Source organism: Lepidochelys kempii, chromosome 9 (assembly GCF_965140265.1).
Source record: "Lepidochelys kempii isolate rLepKem1 chromosome 9, rLepKem1.hap2, whole genome shotgun sequence".
NCBI classification, from domain to species: domain Eukaryota; kingdom Metazoa; phylum Chordata; order Testudines; family Cheloniidae; genus Lepidochelys; species Lepidochelys kempii.
The window spans coordinates 15895905-15907997 of NC_133264.1; the positions used below are offsets into that span (position 1 = coordinate 15895905).

Consider the following 12093-nt stretch of genomic DNA (forward strand, 5'->3'; position numbering starts at 1 on the left):
GCATGGAGCAGCTGACATTGCTGCCCACTCTCCCCGGAACGCTGCTCCTCTGCACACCCCTCGGGGGCTGGGTGGTGGGGGAAGCGAGGAGTGAGGTCAGGGCTCCCTGCATCCAGGTCACTTTCTCCACCCGGGCTGCATAAGGGGAGGTCAGAGAGCAGCAGCTTCTGATGCTTGCCTCACAGCACAGCCCAGGTGGGGAAAGTGACCTGTATGCATGGAGCACTTGGTGTTGCTCCTCGCTCCCCCTCTAAACCCCCTATGGGGGCACAGAGGAATGTTGGGGGTGGGGGTGAGCTGTATCTGTGTGTCACTGCTTCCCCCGCCCCGCAATGTTCCTCCGCTGGGAGGAAGCAGGGAGAAATCTGGAAGCCCCCCCAGGAAGCAGTTTCTGACACTACATCAGCAGTGCACACGTTTGCACTGCCGCACGGCACCCCCTAGACCACCGGGTGCCCTGGGCGGCTGCCTGGGTGGTCCACCCCTAAGGCCAGCCCTGTGCACAGATACTAGGAGAGAGGGGGCCTTAGAAGATCCTTTAATACAAGGAATTGTGTTGTTTTAATCACCAAGGAAAAAGCAGACTACTCTACTGACTTTGGATGTTTCTTTCTCTGTGCAGCACCGGTTTGAAAATGTAGCTATGTATGAATCCGTTGTAGCTGGTAATGTTAGTGAACCAGACAGGGCAATGGGTTGTATTTTGTGGTTTTATCCCATGTACGATTTATTACACAATTAGCTGCACATTAATGCACTGACTGAGCAAGTTCACTGTTTGCTTTCCATTTAAAATCAGACCAAGAGGGTGCTTCTACGGGGATGTCTACACAGCATCTGGGAGAGAGCCTCCCAGATGGGGTCAACAGATTCATGCTAGTGGGACTTGCACTCTAAAGATCACAGTGTAGGCAGTACTTCTACACTGCAATTCAGGCTGGAGCTCACCCCCTCCCTAGGCTTGGGCTGGAGCTTGGGTGCTCAACCTGCAACATAAAAGCACCACGTACACAGCCAGTTTTAAAGCCCGTGCGCAAACCTGTTGGCCCGGGCTGGGAGGCTTGCTCCCAGATGCTGTGTAGACCTATTCCAAGTGAGTGACATCCAATTCTGGTGAAGCCCTCATAGTTAAATCATCAGTATTTTAAATGGAAAACACATAACCTTAAATGTAAATGTCCTGGGGCCCCAGTCCTGCTGCCATTGACATCAAAGGGAAGTTTTCCATTCTAGCCTGAAGCTGCATTCACTTTTCTGCTGAGCCCTCCCTACTCCCTTGAAATTGTCCTCTTCTGTGTCCACAGGGGGCAGGCATGCCGTAGTGTGCATTTAGAGGGCATTCCAAAGGCTGTGAGAGATTGGAGGAATCCAAGGTTACAGTTCCATTTGGGCTATGCTGCCAGAGAGACAGTGGGGGGGCCAGGGGTCTCCACACACCAGGCCCCTAACCACAGCTAGATTCACTTGCAACCGCCTGAACTTATCATGTATGATGCTGCAGAAACAATAACATTGCTGATCCCTTCCCTTGAACAGCCCCCTGTGTTGTTGGTGAGCGAGCATTTAAGATGTCACTGAGCAGTGAAAGAAGAGTAAATACCTCGACGCTGAAGAAAATTGCTGCAGACATGAGCAATTTAATAGAGAACCTGGACACCAGGGAGCTTCACTTTGAGGGGGAAGAGGTGGATGCTGACATGTTAAATGATCCAAAAACAACCGGTGAGTTAGTGTCCATCTGTTTTCACCATATGTCCCACTAGGATTTAGAAATGCAGTTCCGCTGAGGCGAAGATGAAGCTTTCAGTTAGATGGTGTTAGGGAGTGTGGGTGGAGAGAGTGTGAGAGAGTGGGCCAGGATTTTGAAGCTCTTGTGGGCCCTCGTGAAACTGTGCTTGGTTCTTTAGGGCTGTGAAAACTTTAAAGTGATGGCGTCATCTTGCAAAGTACTATGTGACGCCTACAAAAAACTTAGTGATGCCCTCAACCTAAACTGGGAGTTGAGGGTGTTCAGCATCATGAAGGATCAGACCTGGATTTGAGAATTCAGAGCACCTCGTAGGAGTTGCTCATCAAGAATGAGCCATAAGAAGCACATCCAAGGCCCATTAAAATCAGTGGAAAGACTCCTACTGGTTCCTATAAGCTTTGGCTCAGGCCTAAAGTAAGCTTTAAGATTTAATTTGGATTTCCTTTAATTTGTTGTGTTTTAAGGTATAAACCTTTCATTTCATTTTGGCACAGCAGCTGCACATCACTGCACCTGTCTGTCTGTCATCTATGCATTTCTAGCTATCTAATAAAGGCAGGTGGCTTTTTTGTTTGATTGTTTTTGTTTTTAAACAGATTAATGTTTTTTTCTAATCTACTTGAGGTTTTTGACACTTAGCTGTGTCAGAACTCTTTAAAATAATACGTACAAACTACCTTGAAACTGGTCAAATGCTGCTTCTTGTCTTGCCTACAATTTCCATTAGTACCTGGGTAACCTGTTGCAAATTGCAGAAGTTGATGAATAAGTAAGTCTGCAAACATACACAAATATCCCCCCCCAAAAAAAACCTTGCTACACAAAACACCCTTTTGTTCACTTATTTGACAAGTGTAATTTAATTTTAACTATTCCTGATAACACCTCATAATACATCAGTAAACATCCTGTAATATATTTTGTAACATGGATGAAGACTTAGTGATAGAAGACCTCATCACAGCACTTTGCTATTAAATCTTTGCTGAGGAGATGGGTGAGGCTGCTCATTTGGTGCATGAATTATGGAATTTGTTGCTTACCTCCGTGCAGACTGCTGAGGTTTTACTGTATTTCTCAAGGTAACCATTGACCCTATCTAATGATAGACCCTAGGGTAGACCCTATCTAATGATAAGAAAGTGCTATATCTGGCATTTGAACTCTTAAAGTCAGATCACTTAATTCGAAGGCTTCTATGAGCTTAGGTGCAATACATTTGAATAAGGCATGATATGCATTGGGGAAAAATAAGACTACAGAACTTCAAGATTTTATATAATCATTATTAACTTGTTACATTATCCCTTGGCTATTACACTCTTATTCATAGTTTAAAATAGTGTTAAGCTAATTGCTATTTTATGGTCATTTGCAGTGGGCATCCCATTCTCTGCAATTTATAACACTCAAGGGTTCAAAGATCCTCATATACAGACATATCTAACCGGATGTCCAATTAAAGTCCGAGTTCTGGAAGTAGAACGCTTTACCTCAACAAAAAAGGTCAGAATATGAATGTTATTGGAACATTGTTTTAAATCCCAATCCCATTTTTAATTTCATGCTCCTATTACCATGTTAACACATCACATACAAGTTAAGTTTCTGTAAATCAGCTAGTGGGTTTTAGAAAATATGAATAAGTCTGTATGGGAATAACTCTATCAAGGACAATATGAATAATCTTTGCCTGTTCTGTTTGGAGTCTAATAAAAATTATAACTAAAAGTAATAAGAAATGGCTATACCTTTAAATAAAAAATGATAAACTCTAGAGTATTTAATGCTAGAAGATTACCCATTGAGTACTGAAACACTGGTGCTATTCTTTCTTGTAGGTACCAAGTCCAAATGTTTACACTATTGAATTCACACATGGGGACTTTACATGGCAAGTGAAGAGGAAATTCAAGAACTTTCAAGAATTTCACAGGGAACTGCTGAGATACAAAGCCTTCATACGAATTCCTATCCCTACAAGGAGGTAACTATTTTATGCAGTCTTACAAATATGGTTCAAGGCCCAAATTGCACTGGAAAGATGTGAAAAGCCTGATTCTCACATGTGTAACTCCATTGACTTCCAAGAATCACTCCTGATTTACCTGGTATAAAAGAGAGGAGAGTCAGGCTCAAAATCAACATAATAGCAAGCAGCAGTAATCTGAATGATCCAATGATCTCTCTCTTGCAAGATGTAGAAAGCATGTGGGACATTTTGTGCAGTCAGTTTTTTAAGCAGAATTTCCCATCGAAATCATTGGGTCGTTGTGCTTCAAAATTTATGGCACAACGTGGTCTCTTACCTTTAAGGCCTTATATCTGAGCGTGCTGAGCTCTCTCAGTTCCTCTTCCCAGTGACTCTCATGAGGTGCTCAGAGCTGGCAGGACTGGGCCCAAGGAGTGGGACAGAGCTCCAAACATAAAGAGAGTCGTGGAAAGAGGCCTGAGTGGTGGAGTGTTACAAAAGGATAGTTTGGCATGGGAAGACTGTAGGAAGCTAGGGGGCAGAAGAGGAAACAAGAGTAAGGATTTTGGTAAGGGTAGAGATATGAAAAGATAAGGATTAGTGAAACATAATGGTCCAGGAACATGGTCCAAATTCCTTTCTGCTTAAATAGGCAAAACTCATTTGAAGTCAGTGGATCTGTGGCCATTTGCATCAAAGGAGAATTTGGTCCAATATCCTCTGCTTTTTGCATTGTATTTTCGTTTGAATTGATTTGTACACAATGATTTGTTAGACGATTTTACGCCTACCCTTATCTTTCCTCGCTACCTGTCCCTCATTTTATCATAAAGTTTTAAATAGAATGTCAGGACTTTTGTGTCAGAGGAAAAAACACTCACGTTCTACTGATCAGACAAATAATCTGGGATTTTTTTTCTTCCAGTCACACAGTTAGAAGACAAAGTGTCAAAAGGGGAGAAGCGAGGCAGATGCCAAGTCTGCCACGCACGTCTGAGAACATGGTCCGAGAAGAACATTTTTCTAGTAGAAGAGTAAATGTCCTTCCTTCTTCTAAATACTCTGTTCAGAGATGTGGGTGTGCTGATAGAAGGGAGGCTGTTGACATGTTGTGCTGTCCATTTTATTCTTGGGATTTTTCTGACTTTCACTCTGGGGGGCCAGCTTGTTTGCTGAGCTGTGTTCTGACCAAGTTCAGATGCCTTCTGTTTTGCTAGTGGTAAATTCTTCTGCTTGGTGAACCGAAACTCTGCCAAGTTTAGAGTCAAATTGTCCCTGCTCAGAAAGTGGAAGAGACTGCCTCAAGGAGCACTCCCTCTGCTAAGATCTGAGTTATTTCCCCTTTGCTGGGATATTGTGGGGCAGTGGAGGGTTTGCTACATGCATATGTATATGTATATATTTTTTTCATTCAAGCGGTGGCTTGTTTTTGATTCTCTTCATTACTTCCTGTAGCTATATAATTAGATTTTTATAGTAATCCCTACATCCTATCTAAAGTTTTCATGCTTGCATTGTAGAAACAATTGGAAGACTACTTGACAAAGATCTTAAAAATGCCCATGTACAGGACCTACCATGGAACGGTAAGTAGTCTGTACAATAGCTTAAGCAACAAATGAATATTCTTTTCATGTATAAGTACTTAACTGAGAGAAATAAATCTTGTCGTTTACTCTGAGGTATATTAAAAGCATTTTGCAGCCATTTTTATTAGGGCAAATATTTTCTCCAACGTCCTTGTGAATCTGATTATAACCAAATAAAATGCTATACTATCAAGCTATTGGGGTGTCACAACTACAACACATTATGACAACCGGCTTGTTAAGGGCAGTCTTGTGCAGACAGCTCATTACACATGTAATGTGACTGGGTTCTGATTGGTTCTGGGTGGCATTTAAGATGTTTGGTTGGAGGTTCAAATGCCTAAATAATTGGGGTCTCTGCTATGTGGCAGATGTTACCTTCACTTTGGGAATCTTGTGAATTTAACCTCTTAGGGCCAAACTGTGCTTTGGCTTATATCCCTGACAACCCCATTGACTTCAGCAAGTTTGTGTTGGTATTAATAAGAGGAGAATTTGGCACCCTGGCTTCCCCAAGTAATTCATCACCTCCACAGGGACATGGTAATCTATATGTTCCCTCATTCCTATGAAACCTCATTGAAGTCAGATGGTTCATGTTATATCCAAAATTTGGCCCATATTGTGCAAGAATTTGTCTCTTGAAAGCCATTTTATGTTCTTGGAGTTTCACCTCATTGACTGTCCACATTTCTCACGTGCTAGTTGGAGGAGACTTTAGAGGCCATAATTGTATGTGAATAACATTCCACTGCCATGGCCATTTATTCCCCCTTCTTCTGACCCCACATAAAGGATTTATTACTTCTCTTCTGTATCATCACCAAAAATTGGTTTGTTGCAGAACTTACTGAATAAGCAGAGGCAGTTTATCCTTCTAAGCAAGACAAAACAATTGAGTACACTTGGTTTTAAAATGAGACAGAAACGTAGACTCAACTTTACATCTTTAAGGGGGTACATCTGCTCACTATATGTACTGTTGTTTCAATGTTCCCCATGCCAAATGTATCTGTTATACAGGGCAAAAATACCCTCCCATGCTGGCCAATATGTTAATGTTACAGTGGGAAATCTGCACCTCAAATGAACTGGCTGCCATTTAGAGAAGCTCTGCTGTTGTGGACAGTGGTGTATGCTGAGAGGGGGAGATTTAACTCAGAGTATGTGGCATTGGATCCATTTTGCCACTCCCGTGTGCAGGCATTACCTTGTCAGATCTCTCTGATATTGTCCACTAATCTAACAACGCCAGAGACTTCTTGATTAAGTTCTGGTTGGAAACAGGATGTTAGGGAAAAAAAATACTAAACATGCATTATTTGCACCCTGGGCCCTCTGCAGGTAAAGCTTATGGACCATGAGCAGCTGTGTTTTTCTCTCCCATCTTTCTCCAGTGCAGCTCCTGTGATGGGTTTGGTCACAGAGATCCCCTTGGGACTGTCACCTGATGTGCTGAAATTACCTCTGAGCCCATTTTCCCTGCCAGCTTGGGACTCCAGAACCCTGCTTTGTTGAGCCAGACATGCTAGCCTGCTGCAACACAGAACCAGGTCTGGTCCATGCCCCCAAAGTGGCAGACTTTAACTAAAAACAGCTCAGCAGGTTACCTGTCTCCAGCACCCAGGCACCCAGTTCCCAATGGGATCCAAACCCCAAATAAATCCGTTTTACTCTGTATAAAGCTTATACAGGGTAGATTCGTAAACTGTTCACCCTCTATATCACTGATAGAGATGCACAGCTGTTTGCTCCCCCATGTATTAATCACTTACTCTGGGTTTATTAATAAAAAAAGTGATTTTATTAAGTATAAAAAGTAGGATATAAGTGGTTTCAAGTAATAACAGCCAGAACAAAGTAAGTCACAAAGCAAAATAAAACAAAACACGCAAGTCTAAGCCTAATACACTAAGAAACTGATTACAGGTAATATCTCACCCTCAGAGATGTTCCAATAAGCTTCTTTCACAGCCCAGACTCCTTCCTAATCTGGGCCCAATCCTTTCCCCAGTATAGTCTTTGTTATATATCCAGCAGACATCTCAGGTGGTAAGCAGGGGTTTTCTCATGACTGGCAGCCTCTTTTGTCCTGCTCCACCCCCTTTTGTAGCTTTGACAGAAGGCGGGAATCTTTTGTCTGTGCTTGTCCCCACCCCCGCCTTATCAATGGAAAAGTACAAGGATTAAGATAGTCACCTGTCACTGTAAGACCCCCTAGTGTTCATTCTTCCTGGGTTGGCCCACAGGTACACAGGAGGGCTTGCAGGTAAATAAACCATTTACAACCAGTTGTCCTAGTCAATGTGAGCCATCAAGATTCTAAACCACCATTAATGGCCCACACTTTGCATAATTACAATAGGACCTCAGAGTTATACTTAAAAAGAAAAGGAGTACTTGTGGCACCTTAGAGACTAACCAATTTATTTGAGCATAAGCTTTCGTGAGCTACAGCTCACGAAAGCTCATGCTCAAATAAATTGGTTAGTCTCTAAGGTGCCACAAGTACTCCTTTTCTTTTTGCGAATACAGACTAACACGGCTGTTACTCTGAACTCTGAAAAGAGTTATACTTCATATTTCTAGCTTCAGATACAAGAATGATACATGCATACAAATAGAAGGAATATATTCAGTAGTTTATAACCTTTGTTATGATGCGTTACAAGAGACCTTTTGCATAAGGCATATTCCAGTTACATCATATTCACACTCATAAGCATATTTCCATAAAACATATGGAGTGCAACATCACAGCTCCATTCTGTCCCTGGCCAGCAGAGACAGATATTGTTCTGTACGTACATTCTTAGATCATTGGCTGGCTTTCAATGGATTTGACTTCTGCGAAGCATTCAGTGAGAACTTGCCTTGTGATGTTGGCTGCACTGCTTAGTGCAACAGGGCGTGCAGCTGATGGGAAAAGAGAGATGCTGGGAACAAAACATTTATTCATTTAATTTAAGATGATAGTTCTCAGACCAGAGACAAAGCTGCAGATTTCTGATGTTCATCGTGGACTAGCGTCTGTCCTTCTTACAATAGTACGGGTGTGTTGCTGTTCTTGTGTTCAAAAAGTCCGTCACTTGAAAATGGAGAGATGTGCTGCTTGTTTTGCTGCCTGTGCAAATTTTGGCTCCTGTGTGTTAGGCTCTGCAAATCCTCGGGCTGATCCAGCTAGATCTTTGGCTTGTAGATGTCTCCAACTGAATTCTTTGCAAGTTCAGGCACAGGGTTAACTTGAGTGATTCATAAAGGCCAGATGACCCATGTGATTTATTGCCCCCTGAATCTTGTGAGGATCCTCTTTCTGCTAATCCAGTCCCCTAGAGGCATTTTAACAACTGATCTGGACAATTCCATTCATTCTGGCTATGTTTTTATTTTGTATTTGTGGCTTGTGTGTTTTGTTCATTTGTATATAATTGGCTCAGCTTGGATGACCTTGGCAAACTTAACTGGTAGCTCTTTTCACCCTTGTTGAGGAGTTCAGGGCTATGAAGCACTGTGGGATGTAAAGGGACTTACATAATGTGTTGAATATACAACTCGTGTCTAAATGTTTTGCCCGCAAACTAGAAAATAGTATGCCCCTAAACATTGTTTAGTGATGTAACAAGGGCTGCACTCTTTGACTATGTAACCCTAAGTGGGAAAGTTTATAACTGTCTCCTCAAATTTTTCTTAATGGAATATTTGTGTGTTTGCTGTTGTGGCAGGGTATTAGACATGGAGCTGGCAGCTAGTTGAGGGTATAGTTAACATTGTCTGTTATGATAATCAGATACATCATGATAATCCGATACAGGGAATTGGGGCAGTTGGGCAAGTGTGGCCCAAATACCTTGTAAAGGCGTTTCTATGGGCTTGATCTGAAGTTAAATGGAAAGACTCCATTGATTTTAATTACCTTTGGATCAGGACATATATGAGCTTGATAGTTAAAAGATTCCAAAATAACGCTAGTTTAAACCAGTAAGTGTCCATGCAGCCTTTTGCACTGGCTTTACAAAATCAGTTTAAAATTACACTTCAAATTAAAGCAGTGCAACAAGATAAGTCGAATGAGTTTTTCACAGCTATACAATTAAAGAACACTTCATGCACCCAACTGTGGTTGCTATTTAAGGCTCTTATCCTGCAATTAGATCTGCTAGGGCAGACCCCTGCAGCCATGCAGAGCCCCACACTGCCAGATCTGATTACAGGACTGGGGATTTTGAACATGGAATTGTAGCAAACAAGAATAATGTTTACATGTGCATTTAGTGTAAAGCAATTTTTCTGTGTATGATAAAATTAGAATACTGTCCTAGAACATTGTTATTCTGAGCACTGGTGAAGTAGTGTATTATTATGTTGCCAGAGCTACTAGTGAACTATTTGTTTTATCATTGTTAAAAAAAACTAGAGCTGCAATGAAAAACAGACTTTGGAACTGCTGAACCCTACTTAAAAAGGCAATGTCATCTGAACAATCTTTCTTAAAATCTTGCTTAAATATATTATAAGTGCTTGGTTCAGCAGAGGGAAAAAAAGATGGTTAAAATGTCTCGTGTCTCCACCTTGCAGCTGTTATTTCATTTTTCATAGCTCATTTGCTCTTCAGCTGATCTCCCATGTCTGTTCCCACCCCCCCTTGTTACAATATCATTGAAACTTCAGTCCCCCATCTCAGAGTTAAAATATTTTGATGCAGATCACTGTGAAACCTGAGTGGGATGTCGGGTCACCACAACAACAGCTGGGTAGTGTAAGGATTCAAATGTAAAGGAGACAAAAGGGTACTGCTCTCCTACTACCCTCTATTTCAGTTTTCTTTGTGAATTATGAGATCCTCAGATTAAAGGCACTGTACCAGTAAAAGTATTTAACAAAATAATAAAATTGATAATGATATCACCTAATCATATTTTTTCATTCCATTAAATAACATTTCCTGTAATCTACAGGATTTTTCCATATTGAAGCCTCAATCCTGCAAACACTTACCTGCTTAGTTTTATGTATTTGAATAATCTAATTTAAGTCCAGTGTGACTACTCATGTGCATAAAAAGAAACACAGGAGTAAGGATTGGGTCCAAAAGGCCAAGCTTTGCCTTCTGATGCTCTCACAGGACATAGGATTTCATTGGACATTGTGCACATACAGACCTATCCAAGGGCTGAGTTTGTCCTGAAGGATCTCATATGGCATTCGTATTTGGCTACCATCAGGAGCAGACCAGTCAGAGAGGAATGTGGTTCTGTGTTTGTGTTACCATGGACACCATTTTAAGGACTGGTTGGGTGGAGGGGACTGGCAGCTACAATGTTGAACAATATTTGCCTTTGATCTGACAGTTCCAGTCAATAAAGTTAAGCAAATAAATTGTTACATTTCCACCTGAGTGGTAATTTCTCCTACGTACCTGTTTTTCTTTTTCTTCTTTGAGCACAGTTAGTCTCTCACTTTCTCATTACTAAATGTTCCCCAAACAACAACCTAGTTACTTTTCAGAGCAAATGGCCAAGATTTTCAAAAGTGGCAAGTGATTTTATGTGCTCTGTATTTGAGAGGCCTTAAGGGGCCTGATTATCAGAGGTTGGGTCCTCTGCACCTTCCAAGAAGCTGAAAATTTGTCCCCAGAGCTGAGATTGCCTGAGGCCCAACTTAAGCACCATGTAAAAGGCTTTAAATGGTACATAGGCCTTGCGCAGGCTGTGCCGAATTTCACCCACAGAATAGAATGGACTATTCACAGATGGCAGAACCTGTTTCTTCTTCCTTACCCAGGACAGGTAGCAAGAATTTGTGAATTCAAAACCTTGTGAAAAAACCATGAAATAATTAGTACTCTTTGCTTCATAAAAATGATGAAATCATAGGAAAAGCAGGAAATCAAGTATACAGATACCGGCTTCTACTAAGAGCTAGTTTGTGTCCTTGGGCTACATGGCCATGCATGAGAATAGGAGCCCTTTGACTCATCTCTGTGGCTGTGGTAGCCCTGAGCATAGAATCATAGAATATCAGGGTTGGAAGGGACCTCAGGAGGTCATCTAGTCCAACCCCCTGCTCAAAGCAGGATCAATCCCCAACTAAAGCATGCTCAGCATGGGGTAAAATCTCGCCAGTTACTTTGGTGCCTAAAAGGGAGCTGAGCTCTTTGCGAAAACCTGTCCCTTGATGTCTCTGGGCCTCAGTTCCCCTCTGTGAAATGGGGATAATAAACCTCATCTCTGGTTTGATTACAATGCCCTCCACTGCATCTTGGGCCCTGCATCAGCCTCCTTTCCCAAAACTGAAACTCACCTAGGTTGTTACCTAAGCTAGCCCTGAGCACCAGACTTTGTTCAGAGTAGGCGCTAGAATCATAGAGTTTAAAGCCAGATCATCTAATCTGACCACCTGCATATCTTGGTTTGGAAGGATTAGATTTGTATTTGTGTATGTTGGTACACATCAATTTCAAACAAAAATGCAAACCGATGAAAAAATATTTCCACCAATAATAATTGTAATATACAGACAGATAAAATAAGAATAGGGCTGCTTGATAACTTATCAGAGTCAAAATCCAGCCTTTTGAATTTGGCTTGTTAAAATGGATTAGCAAATGAATAGTAAAAGCAAGTACGATTTGTTGATTGAAGGATATTTACTTCGAATATTTGCATGTGATGTTGACTATTTGAGTTAATAATTTATAAAACTTCAGCTTTTTTAATTTCAGCATCTGTCACTAATTGTCTGACGCCCTCCATAATTTCACATAACTGTGAAAATTTAAATAA

General features: G+C 41.5%; 1 protein-coding gene across 3 annotated transcripts in view; it reads left to right on the top strand.

Annotated features, from left to right (window-relative positions):
• Positions 1–12093, top strand: part of PLD1 (phospholipase D1) — a 128615-nt gene that overhangs the window by 43830 nt on the left and 72692 nt on the right. For all 3 annotated transcript variants that reach the window (XM_073359380.1, XM_073359379.1, XM_073359381.1), the window contains 5 exons: positions 1537–1722; positions 3129–3256; positions 3592–3737; positions 4648–4756; positions 5243–5308. In XM_073359380.1, the coding sequence (XP_073215481.1) occupies positions 1569–1722; positions 3129–3256; positions 3592–3737; positions 4648–4756; positions 5243–5308 (603 nt within the window). In that variant the 5' untranslated portion in view covers positions 1537–1568. The remainder of the gene's footprint in view (positions 1–1536; positions 1723–3128; positions 3257–3591; positions 3738–4647; positions 4757–5242; positions 5309–12093) is intronic.